The sequence below is a fragment of the Mesocricetus auratus genome, unplaced genomic scaffold (genome assembly GCF_017639785.1).
Source record: "Mesocricetus auratus isolate SY011 unplaced genomic scaffold, BCM_Maur_2.0 Super-Scaffold_100009, whole genome shotgun sequence".
Lineage (NCBI taxonomy): Eukaryota > Metazoa > Chordata > Mammalia > Rodentia > Cricetidae > Mesocricetus > Mesocricetus auratus.
In genome coordinates this window covers 38,902,728-38,916,653 of record NW_024429193.1, presented here as the reverse complement: position 1 = coordinate 38,916,653, position 13,926 = coordinate 38,902,728, and the positions used below count along the sequence as shown (strand labels likewise).

Genomic DNA, 13,926 nt, shown 5'->3' with positions numbered 1-13,926 from the left:
CCTAAAAGAAGGCATGAAGGTCAGGACTCAGCAGAACTACTTCACTTGATCATTGTAAACGATAAGGTTCTGGGAGGACTTTGTAGTTGTTGTTGATTATGACAGAGAAGAGTATGGCTCAAAATTAGTTTTAATAACAAATTCCATTCAGAAAGAGCATAGCAGGGATCTGTTTTATACCTACTTAAAGTAGTTTCGAAACAGCAGCGGTTACCCTTCTCTGTGGTGATGACATCTCTGTGCTGTTCCTTTTGTGGGTTTATCCGGATGGCAGTTGGCTGAATCAGATTTGGCTGTTACCAAAAATTTCAGTTATTTCAGGAATGGCTGTCTTGATAATATTATTTTGATATAAATATCTGTGGTAGATCATACGGTCCATAGGTCAAAAAATGTTTTACTGTGATTTTTGAAATAATGCATTTCCACATAAAAGGGTATACCTATTAATAGAATCTTTTTGGAACAATACAACATATCCCACAATTTGTCTCTTAGGAAGCCTGACTTACAGTCCCCCTCTGTGGCATTTTCAAACATTACAATGTTTAATCCTCTGTATCTCACCACCACTCATCTATTTATTTATTTATTTATTTATTTATTTATTCATACAAGAAGCAGATGCTTCCTAGCTTTCACTTAATTATAAAAGCACCAACCTGGGTCTAATTTTAGTAAATAACCTGCATAAGCCCACGCATTTAATTTTCCCCTGTAAGGGTGACACAGGAGCTCCTGAGTATTTGTCACCTGTACATAATTTGAGAGCAGTTCTTCATGGACCATGATCAGGGACTTGTTAGCAGGATTGTCCAAGGGGAGTTGAAAACAAACAAACAAATACACACAACTGCCTCCAGGCAAACCAAGTTAATTAATGGCAGTTAAGGGCTCTGTGGTACTAAACACTAAGTACATATTGAATACTTTTTAATTGCAGAGGCATGACATTCCAGGAGTTTATGTTTACCTTATAGAAACTTGGGTTGATACAGTTAATCAGAAACAGAAATGAAAGCTGGAGCACTTTGTTGTATATTATAAAATCTAGTCTGAGTTTTCATCTATGATATCACTGCTGTAGTTACATGCTTTTTAAGGATTCTTCCATTCCCCCAAGTTTTAACACTTTTCAAAATTTAAATTAGAAACAATCTTGCTTTACATGTTAATCCTAGTTCCCTCTCCCTCCCCTACTCCTCAACAGCTCTCTATCCTATCCTCTTTCTGCTCCCCAGGGAGGGTGAGGCCTTCCAACGGGAATCTTCAAAGTCTGTGACATTATTTGGAGCAGGGACTAGGCCCTTCCCAGTGTGTCTAGGCTAACAGAGTATCCCTTCATTCCCCCAAGTCCTATCATTTTAATATTCAGAGAATAATATGAGAGAGGGGACTGAAAACTGGCCAAGAGCCAACAAAAACTCATGTTCTTTCAAGATTTGGTATTTAAAGGCAATGCTCAAAATTCCATGGGGGTTGTTGCATATGTTGTTTCTCTGTGTCTGTAGTGCTGGAGATGATTTACCTTTTAGGAAGTTTTCCCAATCCCCCCCCACCCTCTCTCTGTCTCGCTGTCTCTCTCTGTCTCTCTCTGTCTCTCTCTGTGTCTCTCTCTCTCTCTCTCTATATATATATATATATGTATATATATATATATACAGAGATAGATAGATATAGATATATGGATATAGGTGTATACAGAGAAAGACTGTATCATACTAAATAATGGTTAATATTATATTAATTTTAAAAGTTCCATGAATTTAATCATATTTGCCTCATCTCTTTAATACCTGTACTTTGTCTTCTAAGATGGAAGTCTTGAAAAGTAATTTTATTATAATTAACTTGTTTGAAAAATGGCCTTACACTGTAGTCTAGACTAGCATTGAACTTACTATATAGCCAATCCAAGCCAATTAAACCTCCTGCCTCACCCTCCTGGGGACTGAAATCATAGGCAAATTCCAGCTTTCCTGAATTACTCTAATGTATTAATTACATATTTTAGTCAGTAAATAGCACCCAAAGAAGAATAATGACCAGAATGCACACCAGGAGGAGTGATCATAAGGTTTTCATTTTTTATTTGTAGCACTAAATAATAGGTTACTAAAGCCTTCAACAGTCTACTCAAGCACTTTGCTTCTGACCTACATATATACCTCCTTTTATTAATTTGATTTTGAGAAGGTCTTCCTATGCCAACAAGGCTAGCCTTGGATCTCTATGGAAGTCAGGCAGTTCCTGAACTTGTGAACAAAAATCACCTTCTTGAGTAGCTGGGATTTCAGACATACCACTAACTTATCTTCATCTTTATTACAAGTTTAATTTTTGTTTTAAAATGTGTCATAACTACCCTTCAAGGCTTCCTTGAAGACAGTCTTGTTTTGTTTTTTGTTTTTTTTCTGAAGACTTCCTCTGTTCTCTCTGTAATTCACTTTCATCTCAAAGCCTTTTATGGCCCTCTATGCATTCTGTTACTCTAACACTTACCACACAAGGTTATTTTTCTTTATGCTAACCTCAGAAATTAAAATTAAAGTTCCTTCAATTGGTTTTTCATTCAGTTCATTATTTGACCCTAAATATAGAATGGTCTTCACTTCAAATTATCAGATCAGTGACCCATGTTAAATAAATATATTAAAAGTATCTTAGCCTTATAAGAATATTTTAATTTGGTATAAAATATTCAAAATGTCCACAGTAGGCATTTACACACCTCAAAAATATTTTAGGCATGTTTCAGGTAAGATATTATTTTGCTTTTAACTGTAAAATTTCATTCTCTCCTATTACACATATGATAGTGACTTTTCATTTATTTATTTATTTAGTTTTATTTAGGTTAGAAACAATCTTGTTTCACATGTCAATCCCAGCTCCCTATCCCTCCTCTCCTCCCCCACCCTCCCCACCAGGTCCCCCACTCCCCCACCCAATCTCCAGTCTGATCCCCAAGGAGGGTGAGACATTCCATGGTGGATCTCCAGTAACTGTCATTTCATCCAGGGCAGGGCCTAGGCCCTCTCCCAAGAGGCCGGGTGAGAGAGCCTCCCATTTTGTGGCATGAGCACTGAAAGTCTATTTGTACGCCAGGGATAAATACTACCCAAGGCCCCATAGATTACCTAGGTCTCATCACTGACACCCACATTCAGGGGATCTGGGTCAGTCCCATGCTTTCTATAAGGCCATCGATCTGGAGTCCAAGAGCTCCCCCTTATTCAGGTTAGCTGTTTCTGTGGGTTAAACCAGCCCACTCTTAACTCCTTTGCCCACCAGTTCTCTCTTTCTGACACTGGATTCCAGGAGTTTAGTTCAGTGTTTGTCTGTGGGTATCTGATTCTGCTTTTATCAGTCTCTGGATGAAAGTTTCCCAGACTCTCTGGCAGTGGGATTGTATGCTGGCACTCCTCTGATTCATGTCTAAAATCCATAAATGGCTGAGTACATACCATGTTTCTCTTTTTTGTGACTAGGTTACCTCACTCCATTTGCCTGCAAATTTCAAGATTCCATGTTTTGTTTTGTTTTTTTGTTTTTTTTGTTTTTTTTTTTTTTACTGAGTAGTACTCCGTTTTGTAAATGTACCACGTTTTCTCTATCCACTCTTCAGTTGAGGGGCATCTAGGTTGCTTCCAGGTTCTGGCTATTACAAATAATGCTGCTATTGAACGTAGTGGAACAGACATTGCTGTATGAATGGGCATCTTTTGGGTATACGCCTAAGAGTAGAATTGCTGAGCCTTATGGTAGACTGATTCCCATTTTCCTGATGAATATCCATACTGATTTCCAAAGTGGCTGTACAAATCAACACTCCTACCAGCAGTGTAGGAGTGTTCCCATTTCTCCACATCCTCTCTAGCATAAACTGTCCTTGGAGTTTTTGATTTTATCCATTCTGACAGGAGTGAGATGGTATCTCAGTGTTATTTTGATTGGCATTTCCCAGATGGCTAGGAATGTTGAGCACTTTCTCAAGTGTCTCTCAGCCATTTTAGTGTCCTCTATTGAGAATTCTCTATTTAGTTCTGTACCCCATTTTTTGATCAGATCCTTTGGTGTTTTGGAGACTTGCTTCTTGAGTTCTTTGTAAATTTTGGAGATCAGCCCTCTGTCAGATGTGGGGTTAGTGAATATCTTTTCCCAATCTGTGGGGTGCCTTTTTGTCTTGCTAACTGTGTCCTTTGCCTTACAGAAGCTTCTCAGTTTCAGTAGGTCCCATTTATTAATTGTTGAGCTTAGTGTCTGTGCTACTGGAGTTATTTTCAGGAAGCAGTCTCCTGTACCAATTCGTTTAAGGGTACCACCCACTTTCTCTCCTAAGTGTTTCAGTGTGGCTGGATTTATGTTGAGGTCTTTGATCCATTTAGACTTAAGTTTTGTGCATGGCGATAGACATGGATCTATCCGTATTCTTCTACATGCCAGCATCCAGTTATGCCAGCACCATTTGTTGAAGATGCTTTCTTTTCTTCATTGTATATTTTTAGCTTCTTTGTTGAAAATCAGATGTTCATACATATATGGGTTAATATCAGAGTGTTCAATTCGATTTCATTGGTCTACCTGTCTATTTTTGTGCCAATACCAAGCTGTTTTCAGGACTACAGCTCTATAATAAAGCTTGTAGCCAGAGATGGCGATGTCTCATATGTTGCTTTGTTGAATAAGGTTGTTTTGGCTATCCTGGATCTTTTGTTTTTCCATACAAAGGTGATTATGGTTCTTTCAAGATCTGTGAAGAATTGTGCTGAGATTTTAATGGAGATTGCATTAAATCTGTATATTGCTTTTGGTAAGATTGCCATTTTTACTATGTTGATCCTATCTATCCAAGAGCATGGGAGATCTTTCCACCTTCTGGTGTCTTCTTTGATTTCTTTCTTTAAAGACTCAAAGTTCTTGCTATATAGGTCTTTCACTTGTTTGGTTAACATTACTCCAAGGTGTTTTATGTTGTTTGTTGCTATTGTAAAGGGCAATGTTTCTCTGATTTCTTTCTCAGTGAATAACTATCTTACTTCTTTGATTTCCCTCAAGTAAGGGATTGTAGTTATAACTAAATAAACCCTTTTCGTGACTGTGTTTCTTTTTAGTAAAAACAGAACAGGATATCAAATTAGCTCAATGATTAATTATTTATGATCTCTTGACTCTTAAAAGTTAATCGAGGACAGAAAATAGTAACTGAAACTATAATATACAATAAAGTAATATATTAAAACACTATATTAAATAAAATATATTGGAAAAAGTGAAGACTGACATTCTGTCCTTCAAAAATTCATTTTCATTATTGTATATGAGAAAGAAAAAGACTCATAGAGAACATACACAGGCACGCACACACAAGAGAGAGAGAGGGAGAGGCACACACACAGAGAGAGAGAGAGAGAGAGAGAGAGAGAGAGAGAGAGAGAAAGAGGGAGAGAGGGAGAGAGGGAGAGAGAGGGAGAGAGAGAGACATTGGAGATCAACAGATGATGTTGAGAGTTATATGCAGGTCAGTAGTATTACAAATTAAATAGCTTGCTACATATTCCATGTGTAGCACGACTCATATTTGATCATCAGAGTCACTGTGTTTAAACATGGTGAATATTCTTGATAAACTAAATGTTAGGTTTCTGAATGTCTAGGCCCATCCATTCACTTTCCTGTAACATTCAGGTTTAACACAGAACATGAGCAGATCAGGTCAGTCAGAACACCTCACTCTTGATAGTCAGTCTCCATTGTCATGTTTTAGATAAGACTTCATTTCCAAATACAACATAGATAAATAGACATAAATCCAAAGGGTAAGGTGTGATAGGTGAAATAAAATATTCAAAATTGGAGTTTTCCAGAATAAGGCTCAATTCTAATGGATTTGTTTACCTTCCTAAAGACATGTTAGTGTGATTAGATATTACCTCAAGCATGGCAGAAAAAGAAGAAAATAATCAGATTTAGAAGGGATCATATATCAAGAGTCAGGGTTCTGATAAGCTACATTAAAAGATGTCCTGAAATATCTGGATTTTATGATAAAGTATACAGATGAGCATAGACAAATATTCAAGAAATACAGCTAAAATATGGCAAAGTAGAGAATTACTTGTCATGTTGTAGTGGACCCAATTGCTGATTTTTTTGACAATATGAGATTTTTTAGGGCAAATATTAATTTGTTACCTATGACAATGTAGATAGAAGCTACTTAATATTTGGTTCATTTTATTCATGGATTGAATATGTAGCCATAAATATTTGTAGTATTTTCAACATTTTAACAGTGATGAAATAAGATCTTTTTTAAGATTAACACTAGCCAAGGAAGATTAGTAAGCAATTTTGATTAAAAATGACTTCCTTTTGGTCTTCAAATTCTTATCAGATTGATAGTTAAATATACTGATTTTAGAGCTTTCTTTTTGTAAAGAATATTGTTTCTTCACACTGCTTGTTAAACTTTAGCATAATTAGAACTTATTCCAGAATTTAATATATGCTGGTTTTGATTCTGCTCATTATGGTTTATAAGCTATGCTTACCTTGCCTATATGCAATCTAAAAATGAGTTGACATCATGCTTTTAATTATAGTAAATTAAGTTGTTTCATAATTTCTGCAGTATGATGCCTGTAATATTAATCAGACTAAATCATCACATTACATAAAGTTAATCATTAAAATGATTATCATTATTGCATGCTGTAGTGAACTATTTTTATTTTACTTAGCTTCAACTACATATCTTTCCTAAATATGGAAGGGAAAATCAAAGACAAGAAATTTTCTTTTACTTTACTACTGTGTGAAAAGGAGATGGCAAACTGACTTGTTGAACCCAGCTTTTACACACTGGAAAACTGATACTGCTTACTACCATACTCTGATGGTGAGCATAAGGAAGAGAGAAGTTTGTGTGTTTGCTGGATGTACCAGTTGTCCCCAAAGAATAGTGAAAGTGTTTTAATATGAACTGTCCCACGCAGACATATGTTAAACACCTTATAGGCAGTGCTGTTTTGAGAGGTTCTGTGAATATCTGAGGAGTCTAGCTAAATGATGTAGACCATTGTGTGAAAAAAAATTCCTGAGGAATTTTTTGCTTTTTCTACTGCCAATCTGTTTCTATGCTTCTCTGTCTCTCTAACTCTTTGACTCCCATTCTGCTTCCCGTCTGCCATCAGATGAAAAGTTTTGTCTACCACAAGGTTCCCTGCCATGATATTCTACCCAAGCGCATGGGACCAACCAACAATGGACTGAATGAACCTTGTTAATGCATGGGTTAAAATAAGTCTTCCCTCCCATAAAATATTCTCTCAAGATTTTTGAGCACAGTGATGAGAAAGCTAACTTGTACATAAAACTGTGCTGAAAATATCAACAGGTGATATGCGGTGACAGCTGTGTTTTTGCACACGATTCTCATAATTCTTGATTACCAATGATCATTAACTTCGAGTATAAAGAGGACATAGCACTATGTTTATGAATTATTTAGCTTAGATAGATTATATATGAATAGCAAAATATTAGAATAAGCACATAGCTAGACAATTGGTCAATCTGATCCATCACTTCCTAATGGTAACTGACAACAGAGGAATTACCATTTTATTTTTTCCCCACTCTTTAAGGTAGGATTATGGCCAGGTAGCAAATTTTCTTCACACCCATTTGCTTATATTTGGAGATTTTTAAAACCATTCATTGAAATCTGCATTTAACTAGTTTTATTTTCATTAATTTGGATATTTTCCAGGCTTTTGTAATCATTTATCAATCATTCTGGTAACCTTTTTTTTCTTTTTCAAGTCTGTGTGGGCCAATCCTTTGAACAGAATAAATAGGATGATATCCTGTCTTGATGCTTTTGAATGTAGCATACTGGCTGGCATTCATCTGAAAGTACACTTGATTGAATATTTGTCTGTGATTGAATTATCTGTCATTGAATATTTGAATATCACTTTTGGACATTGGAGATAGAAATTTTAAAATTATATTCTTCTTGGTTTTAAGGAATTTTATGGAGCAGTTTACTATTGGTTGTGTAAAATTAAGCACTTTTATTTTTTTATTCATGGAAAAAACTTGTTCTTTGTCTCTTTATTCCACATGTGATACCTGCTTTGTTCATCTTTCAGCCTTTATCTAGTTCAATAAGACTCCTTAACTCATTTCTGGGGCTGACTTCATAAGCCTAATCCTTGGTTCCTATCTTTCATGAGTTTAAGTGACCCCTGCATTTAATTTGACTGGGAGGCTTGATTCTTCCTCTCTGAGGAAGCTCTCTATCTCTCCAGCTTCCTAACTTCTGGCTTTGCCACTTCCTGTTTTATTTGCTTCGTCAGTTCTCAGAACATGGCTCACAGTCTTACTGAGTTAGGAGCAGAGGAAGCCCAGAATAAGTATAGTATAACGATATTCAATGCTATATAAGGAAAACAATATATTTATTTACCAGAGAGAGAGAGAGAGAGAGAGAGTTGAACAGACCAGGAGTTAGAAGCAGGGCTGACTTCCAGGAGAAAAAGGGGAGGTCCTTTTCCTTTCTCTTCCTTTTATCTCTACCTGTGCTAATTTACTTGTCCCCGCCCTATTGGGCAGATAGCTTTGTGGGGTTCACTCCTACAGTATAGTACTGAGTGAATGTGTGTTATTGACTTGAGTCAGCCCTGCCAAGGACCCCAGAGCCTCAGACCCATGGCAAAACCTTCCCCAGCAGAGTCAGCCTAAAAAAAAATGGCAAAGCCTTCCACTGATTATGTGTGATGTTGATAGTATATGAAAAAAAATATGTACCACGGCTCTCTCTCACCCTGGGTATTTATGATCTGAGAACTGTTCTCCTACAAGGACTGCTCCTACTGAGTCAGCTAAACCTGTGTCCTTGATATACCTCTATAGCAAAAACTATGACTCCTTTATTCAACTGTATGCAATAACCCTGCCTCTCGGTTAAACTGCGTGTAATTAGCATGCTAAGCTTTTGGAGTTGCTTCTATTCTCCACTAGAGAGACCAGTCCAACCAATGCCAGTTTTTTCTGTGTGCTTGTGTTCAACCTGCAAACATTTGACAGTGTTCTTCACTGTCCTAGGCAGGCCCAAGTTCCTTAAAGTAACTTCTGTACAGTCTTCATTTTGCTCAAGGAAAATCAATGAATACTATACAGAAGTTACTTTCAGTCAAATTAGGGTATTACCTAAGTAATCTTTGTCATCATCCTTTAATATGTTTTTGATATGATGCCTCTCCTCTCCAAAGGAGAAATAAAAATACATGCGGTATAGAACAGATGTATCAAATGCTTATAGCCAGAAGTGTTTCAGATTTGGGATTTTTTAAAAGAAAAATAGAATATTTGCATATGCATAATTACCTGTCCTAGGTGTTTGGCCTCTAAAATGAAAAGGATGAAAAGTTATGTGCTGGCCTTTTGCACTACAAAAGGAAGACAAGATTGGTTTGAGGCAAAAGTTTGTAATAACTAACATATAGCTGTAATAAGGTGTCTTTAGTTAGAACACAAAATGGTATAGCTTAAGTGTTGAAAAGAATGCTTGCTACTATCATTTATAATTATTAGGCAGATCTACTAAGGAGTGAAATTAGGCTGACAAGATGGCTTGTTAGTAAACAGACAAGTGACACCAAATCTTATTCCTGGAATTAGGTCCCCAAGACCTACGTGGTGGAAGGGGAAACTAACTCACCCATGTTGTCTTTGTATTTCCACATTGATACCATGGCACATATGCACTCACACACACCACAGGGTACATATGCACTCACACACACACCATGGTACATATGCACTCACACACACCACATGGTACATATGCACTCACACACACCACATGGTACATATGCACTCACACACACCATGGTACATATGCACTCACACACACCACATGGTACATATGCACTCACACACACCACATGGTACATATGCACTCACACACACCACATGGTACATATGCACTCACACACACCACATGGTACATATGCACTCACACACACCACATGGTACATATGCACTCTCACATACCACACAGTCACACAAAATAAAATGGATAAAAATGTAATTTTAAATGTGAACATATATCCCTATGCAATATTCCTAGGTCATTGAAAGGATATTTTGTCTGATGTACAACTTCTTGTATCCATCTTTTCATGGTTCTAATATTTTCTTATTTCCCAAGACAATAAGTCTTATGATTTCACCATTTTTCTGCCCAATATGACATGAACACTTTCCTAATAAATACATATGTTCAGATGGTGTTTTCTCAGTTTCTCTTAACATTTCTTGTCTTGTATATAAAATTACTAATAGGAAATAAAACTATATTTAATAGCAAAATAACAGCTACATGTAGTGTGTTTTAGGCACACCACCCCATAATCTAATTACACATCTCAACAGGTTTGAGACAGGAATTCAAAATAATCTGCTTACTGCTAGGTTTCTGCTCACTGCCAAGCAGGGATCAAGGAAGCTACTATCTTTAGAAAATTATCAGCCTTGTCATGTTAGAAAGTTATGAGGTAGTAGGATATCAATATAAGGATGAAAGACCATGAGAGAACACAGAAATCATATGGTCATATGCCAGCATAGGGTGTCGCCTAGAAACACAACAGACCTTGTATCAGCTCGACTGTACACTTCTGGTTTCTGCAAGCTGTTTTATTTTGAATGGATTATCATTGTCTTACACGCAATTCCCTTGTCTCAGTCCTGCATCTCATTGTGAGGAAACAGCACCTGGAGCTCTTCCCAGCTTCCTTCGTGGAGATGTAACCCAAAAGCTGATGGCAGAAGAGACAGCGGAGGCTGCCTACAACAACCCTGAAACAGTCGAACTAAGGACCACACTAGACTCAACCTGAGATGAAGTTTAAAAGAGTTCATTCAAACATTTCTGACTTTTGTTTCCTTTCCCCTGTTTGTAAAGAATACGGTCAGTCAGTCAGGTGTTGTCTGCATTACCTTGAATTACTCACAAGCAATGTGAGTCTCAAGGCACGTTTTAGAATGTATAGATCAACAACAGAAAGAAAAGATAAAAACCATGATATAATCTAAGTAGGTATTGGAATCCAGTTTGTTTGTTTGTTTATAATCAAAGCATGGATTTTTGGTCTTCTAAACCTAGGATCTGAGGAAAATCCTAAGGTGATTTTTTATTTGCTTGCAATATCTAATATTCTTTCTGAATTTAGCAACAACTTTGCTAAGTACCTTAAGAGACTGTGTACTAAATAGATGCAAAGGACAAAATATGTTGTAAAACAATCCACCGAGGCATACTCTGCAATACCAAAAGCATGGTTCTGTATTTTACTTGTGCCCTTCCCAGAAAGTAGGAAAATTGTAAATATACATACTGGATTGACTTATTCAATCCATGAACATTTGGCAATGTTATTCACTCAAGTTTAATAGTATGATCAAAAGTTAGCATCATTTCTCATTCTTGAGACAGACCCCATAATTTTTTTGTGCTACATTATGCAAATGCCACAAAGGGATACAGAGAACATACCTTACATACCATATGTTTTTATTTTTTATTTTGATCACTTAAGAGACACTTTGAATCCTAAAAAATCATGCATTTCTCAGGAATGTCCCAACTAAGAGCTCAGCTGCCACAAGGATGGGCATGGTCTCTGCATTTTCTACTATTTTCCTTTCTGTGCACACTCACTACCCTACTTCAGATTATGTTGATAAATGCCTGGGTATCATGTAAAACAAAGGGTAGAAAATATTAACATAAGGAAATACGAATGTTCATGTAAATGGGCAACCTATACAGGAATAAACTAAACAAATCCTACTTGGTGATAGGATGAGTTGCAGTTACAAAGGGGGTTCTAAGAGGTTTGTGCTCATCTCTCTATGATTTACCATTGATGCCCCTCATGATTATAGTTATAATCCTTCAGTTTCTCCAAGTTTCTCCAGCTTTCTTTCCTGCCTTCTATTTTGTCATATGCTTGAACAGATTAGTTCACCTTTTATCAATATTTGCTGATATTGATACTCCAATAATACATACTAATTATTAAAAATATTTCATGCTTGCATAACTACAAAGAGAGTTTATTCTGAAAAAATGAAGGTGTTAGGAGCCCATATTAACATGTCACACATCATCAACTATAGACCATTTAATAAATAAGACTTTAAAAAGATCTTTTTTTTCCTGGTGCTGGGAAATGGAGCCAGGACCTTATACATGCTGGGGAAGTACTCTCCCACAGAGCATCGTTCCCAGCTGGAACTCACTTACATTACCACGTTGTACAAATTTCTTTGTCTCATTTCAAATCCAAGACCCCCTGGAGCAAGCAGCTCATACCTGAAATTCAGCTTTGGTGGAAAATACAAACAAACAAACAAAAACCTTCATATAAATTCAAACATGAGAACCCCTTTGCATGCAAAATTGAGTTGAAAATCCCTCTTTATATAGGATAGTCAACGTTTCTCAAGTTTTGCTTATTCCCTTGTTTCAGATGGAGCTCGCTAAGGAAGAAAAATGCGAATTTTTGCCTTTCCTTTCCCCACGGAATGTTATCATCAAAGATGGAAAAATTGTGGCAATGCAGTTTGTTCGTACTGAGCAAGATGAAACTGGAAACTGGGTTGAAGATGAAGAGCAGATGGTACGCCTGAAGACCGATGTGGTCATTAGCGCCTTTGGCTCTGTCCTGAGTGATCCCAAAGGTAAGACATTCCTGGGAGCCCCTGTGTGTGATGCTGTGAATGTTGTTTTATAGCTCTAATGTTTTCCAACTTTCATCCATTTTTCCCCATCTTAATACTCATTTCCTTTTGAGTATGGATGGCCAGCAATCTTGACTGAAAAGCCTTGACATGTTATTACCAAATACATGGAATTGATTTAAAATAGAGAGAACTGAAAAGAATATGAGTCTTTATTTTAAGCTAATATCAAAATACCTGTTATTTTATAATAATGTTTACATTGTTTCCTATAAAAATGTTCTTTAATTAGAATAGAATAAAAAGATGTAGCTGAAAAATTGGAACAGTCAGTTTTAAATGATGCAGAGAAATTATGATATAATGTAGAGCAGAAACTTAGAATCCATATTTATTACCAATGCCATGACAAACCATCTCTCTGAACACGGGGCATCACCATTATCCCTTAAAAGTTCAAACTCCTGTCATTTCATCTGAACGGCCAAACTGGATATGCAGAGGAAGAATAAAATGTTAAGACATATCCTAAAGAGAGGGGAGGTTTTATATAACATTTCAGCCTCATATTGTCAGTCAACTGAGAGACTGCCTTGAGTTGTAGCTCTCCCACTCCAGTACCATTGTAAATGAAAGCTGAAATACCAAGGCACCTTCATTTTGCAAATCTTTACCTTTCAATTCACACCGTTGAAATGACAATTATCACTTTTATTTTCTGAAGGGAAAATAAGAGGCCTCTCTGCTGTTCAGACATTCACTAAGAACAAAAACAACAGAAAATCTAAACCTGACACTTCTGCCTAAAATGCCGACTGTATCCATGTGAAAACTGCACATGTGTCTGAAACAGGAAGGGATGCATGCATGCAAATGCACATTTTTATCCAACAGATAAGTAAAGATTCTAGCAGCTATCAGGCTTTATTTTTTTCTGCAGAACACGCAATATCTTGGTATTTAAAAACATCCAGATGTTTAATGTCATCAAGATAAATGTTTTTAAATGGCAAAATGATGGCCTAAATTTGTCACTTTCCATCTAGATGTGTGTATGAAGTGTAGACAGTCACAGTGTGCTTTGTGTATTCATTAACTGAGTTTATAAAGGAAAAATGAACAGTGCACAAATTATGTTCATTTATCTAAAATATACTGTTCTCTGCA

The 13,926-nt window shown here is 36.5% G+C and overlaps 1 protein-coding gene across 1 annotated transcript in view; it reads left to right on the top strand.

The window, feature by feature from the left end:
* Positions 1–13,926, top strand: part of Dpyd (dihydropyrimidine dehydrogenase) — an 819,213-nt gene that overhangs the window by 341,982 nt on the left and 463,305 nt on the right. The window contains exon 11 of the mRNA XM_040751969.1: positions 12,549–12,759. Within this exon, the coding sequence (XP_040607903.1) occupies positions 12,549–12,759 (211 nt within the window). The remainder of the gene's footprint in view (positions 1–12,548; positions 12,760–13,926) is intronic.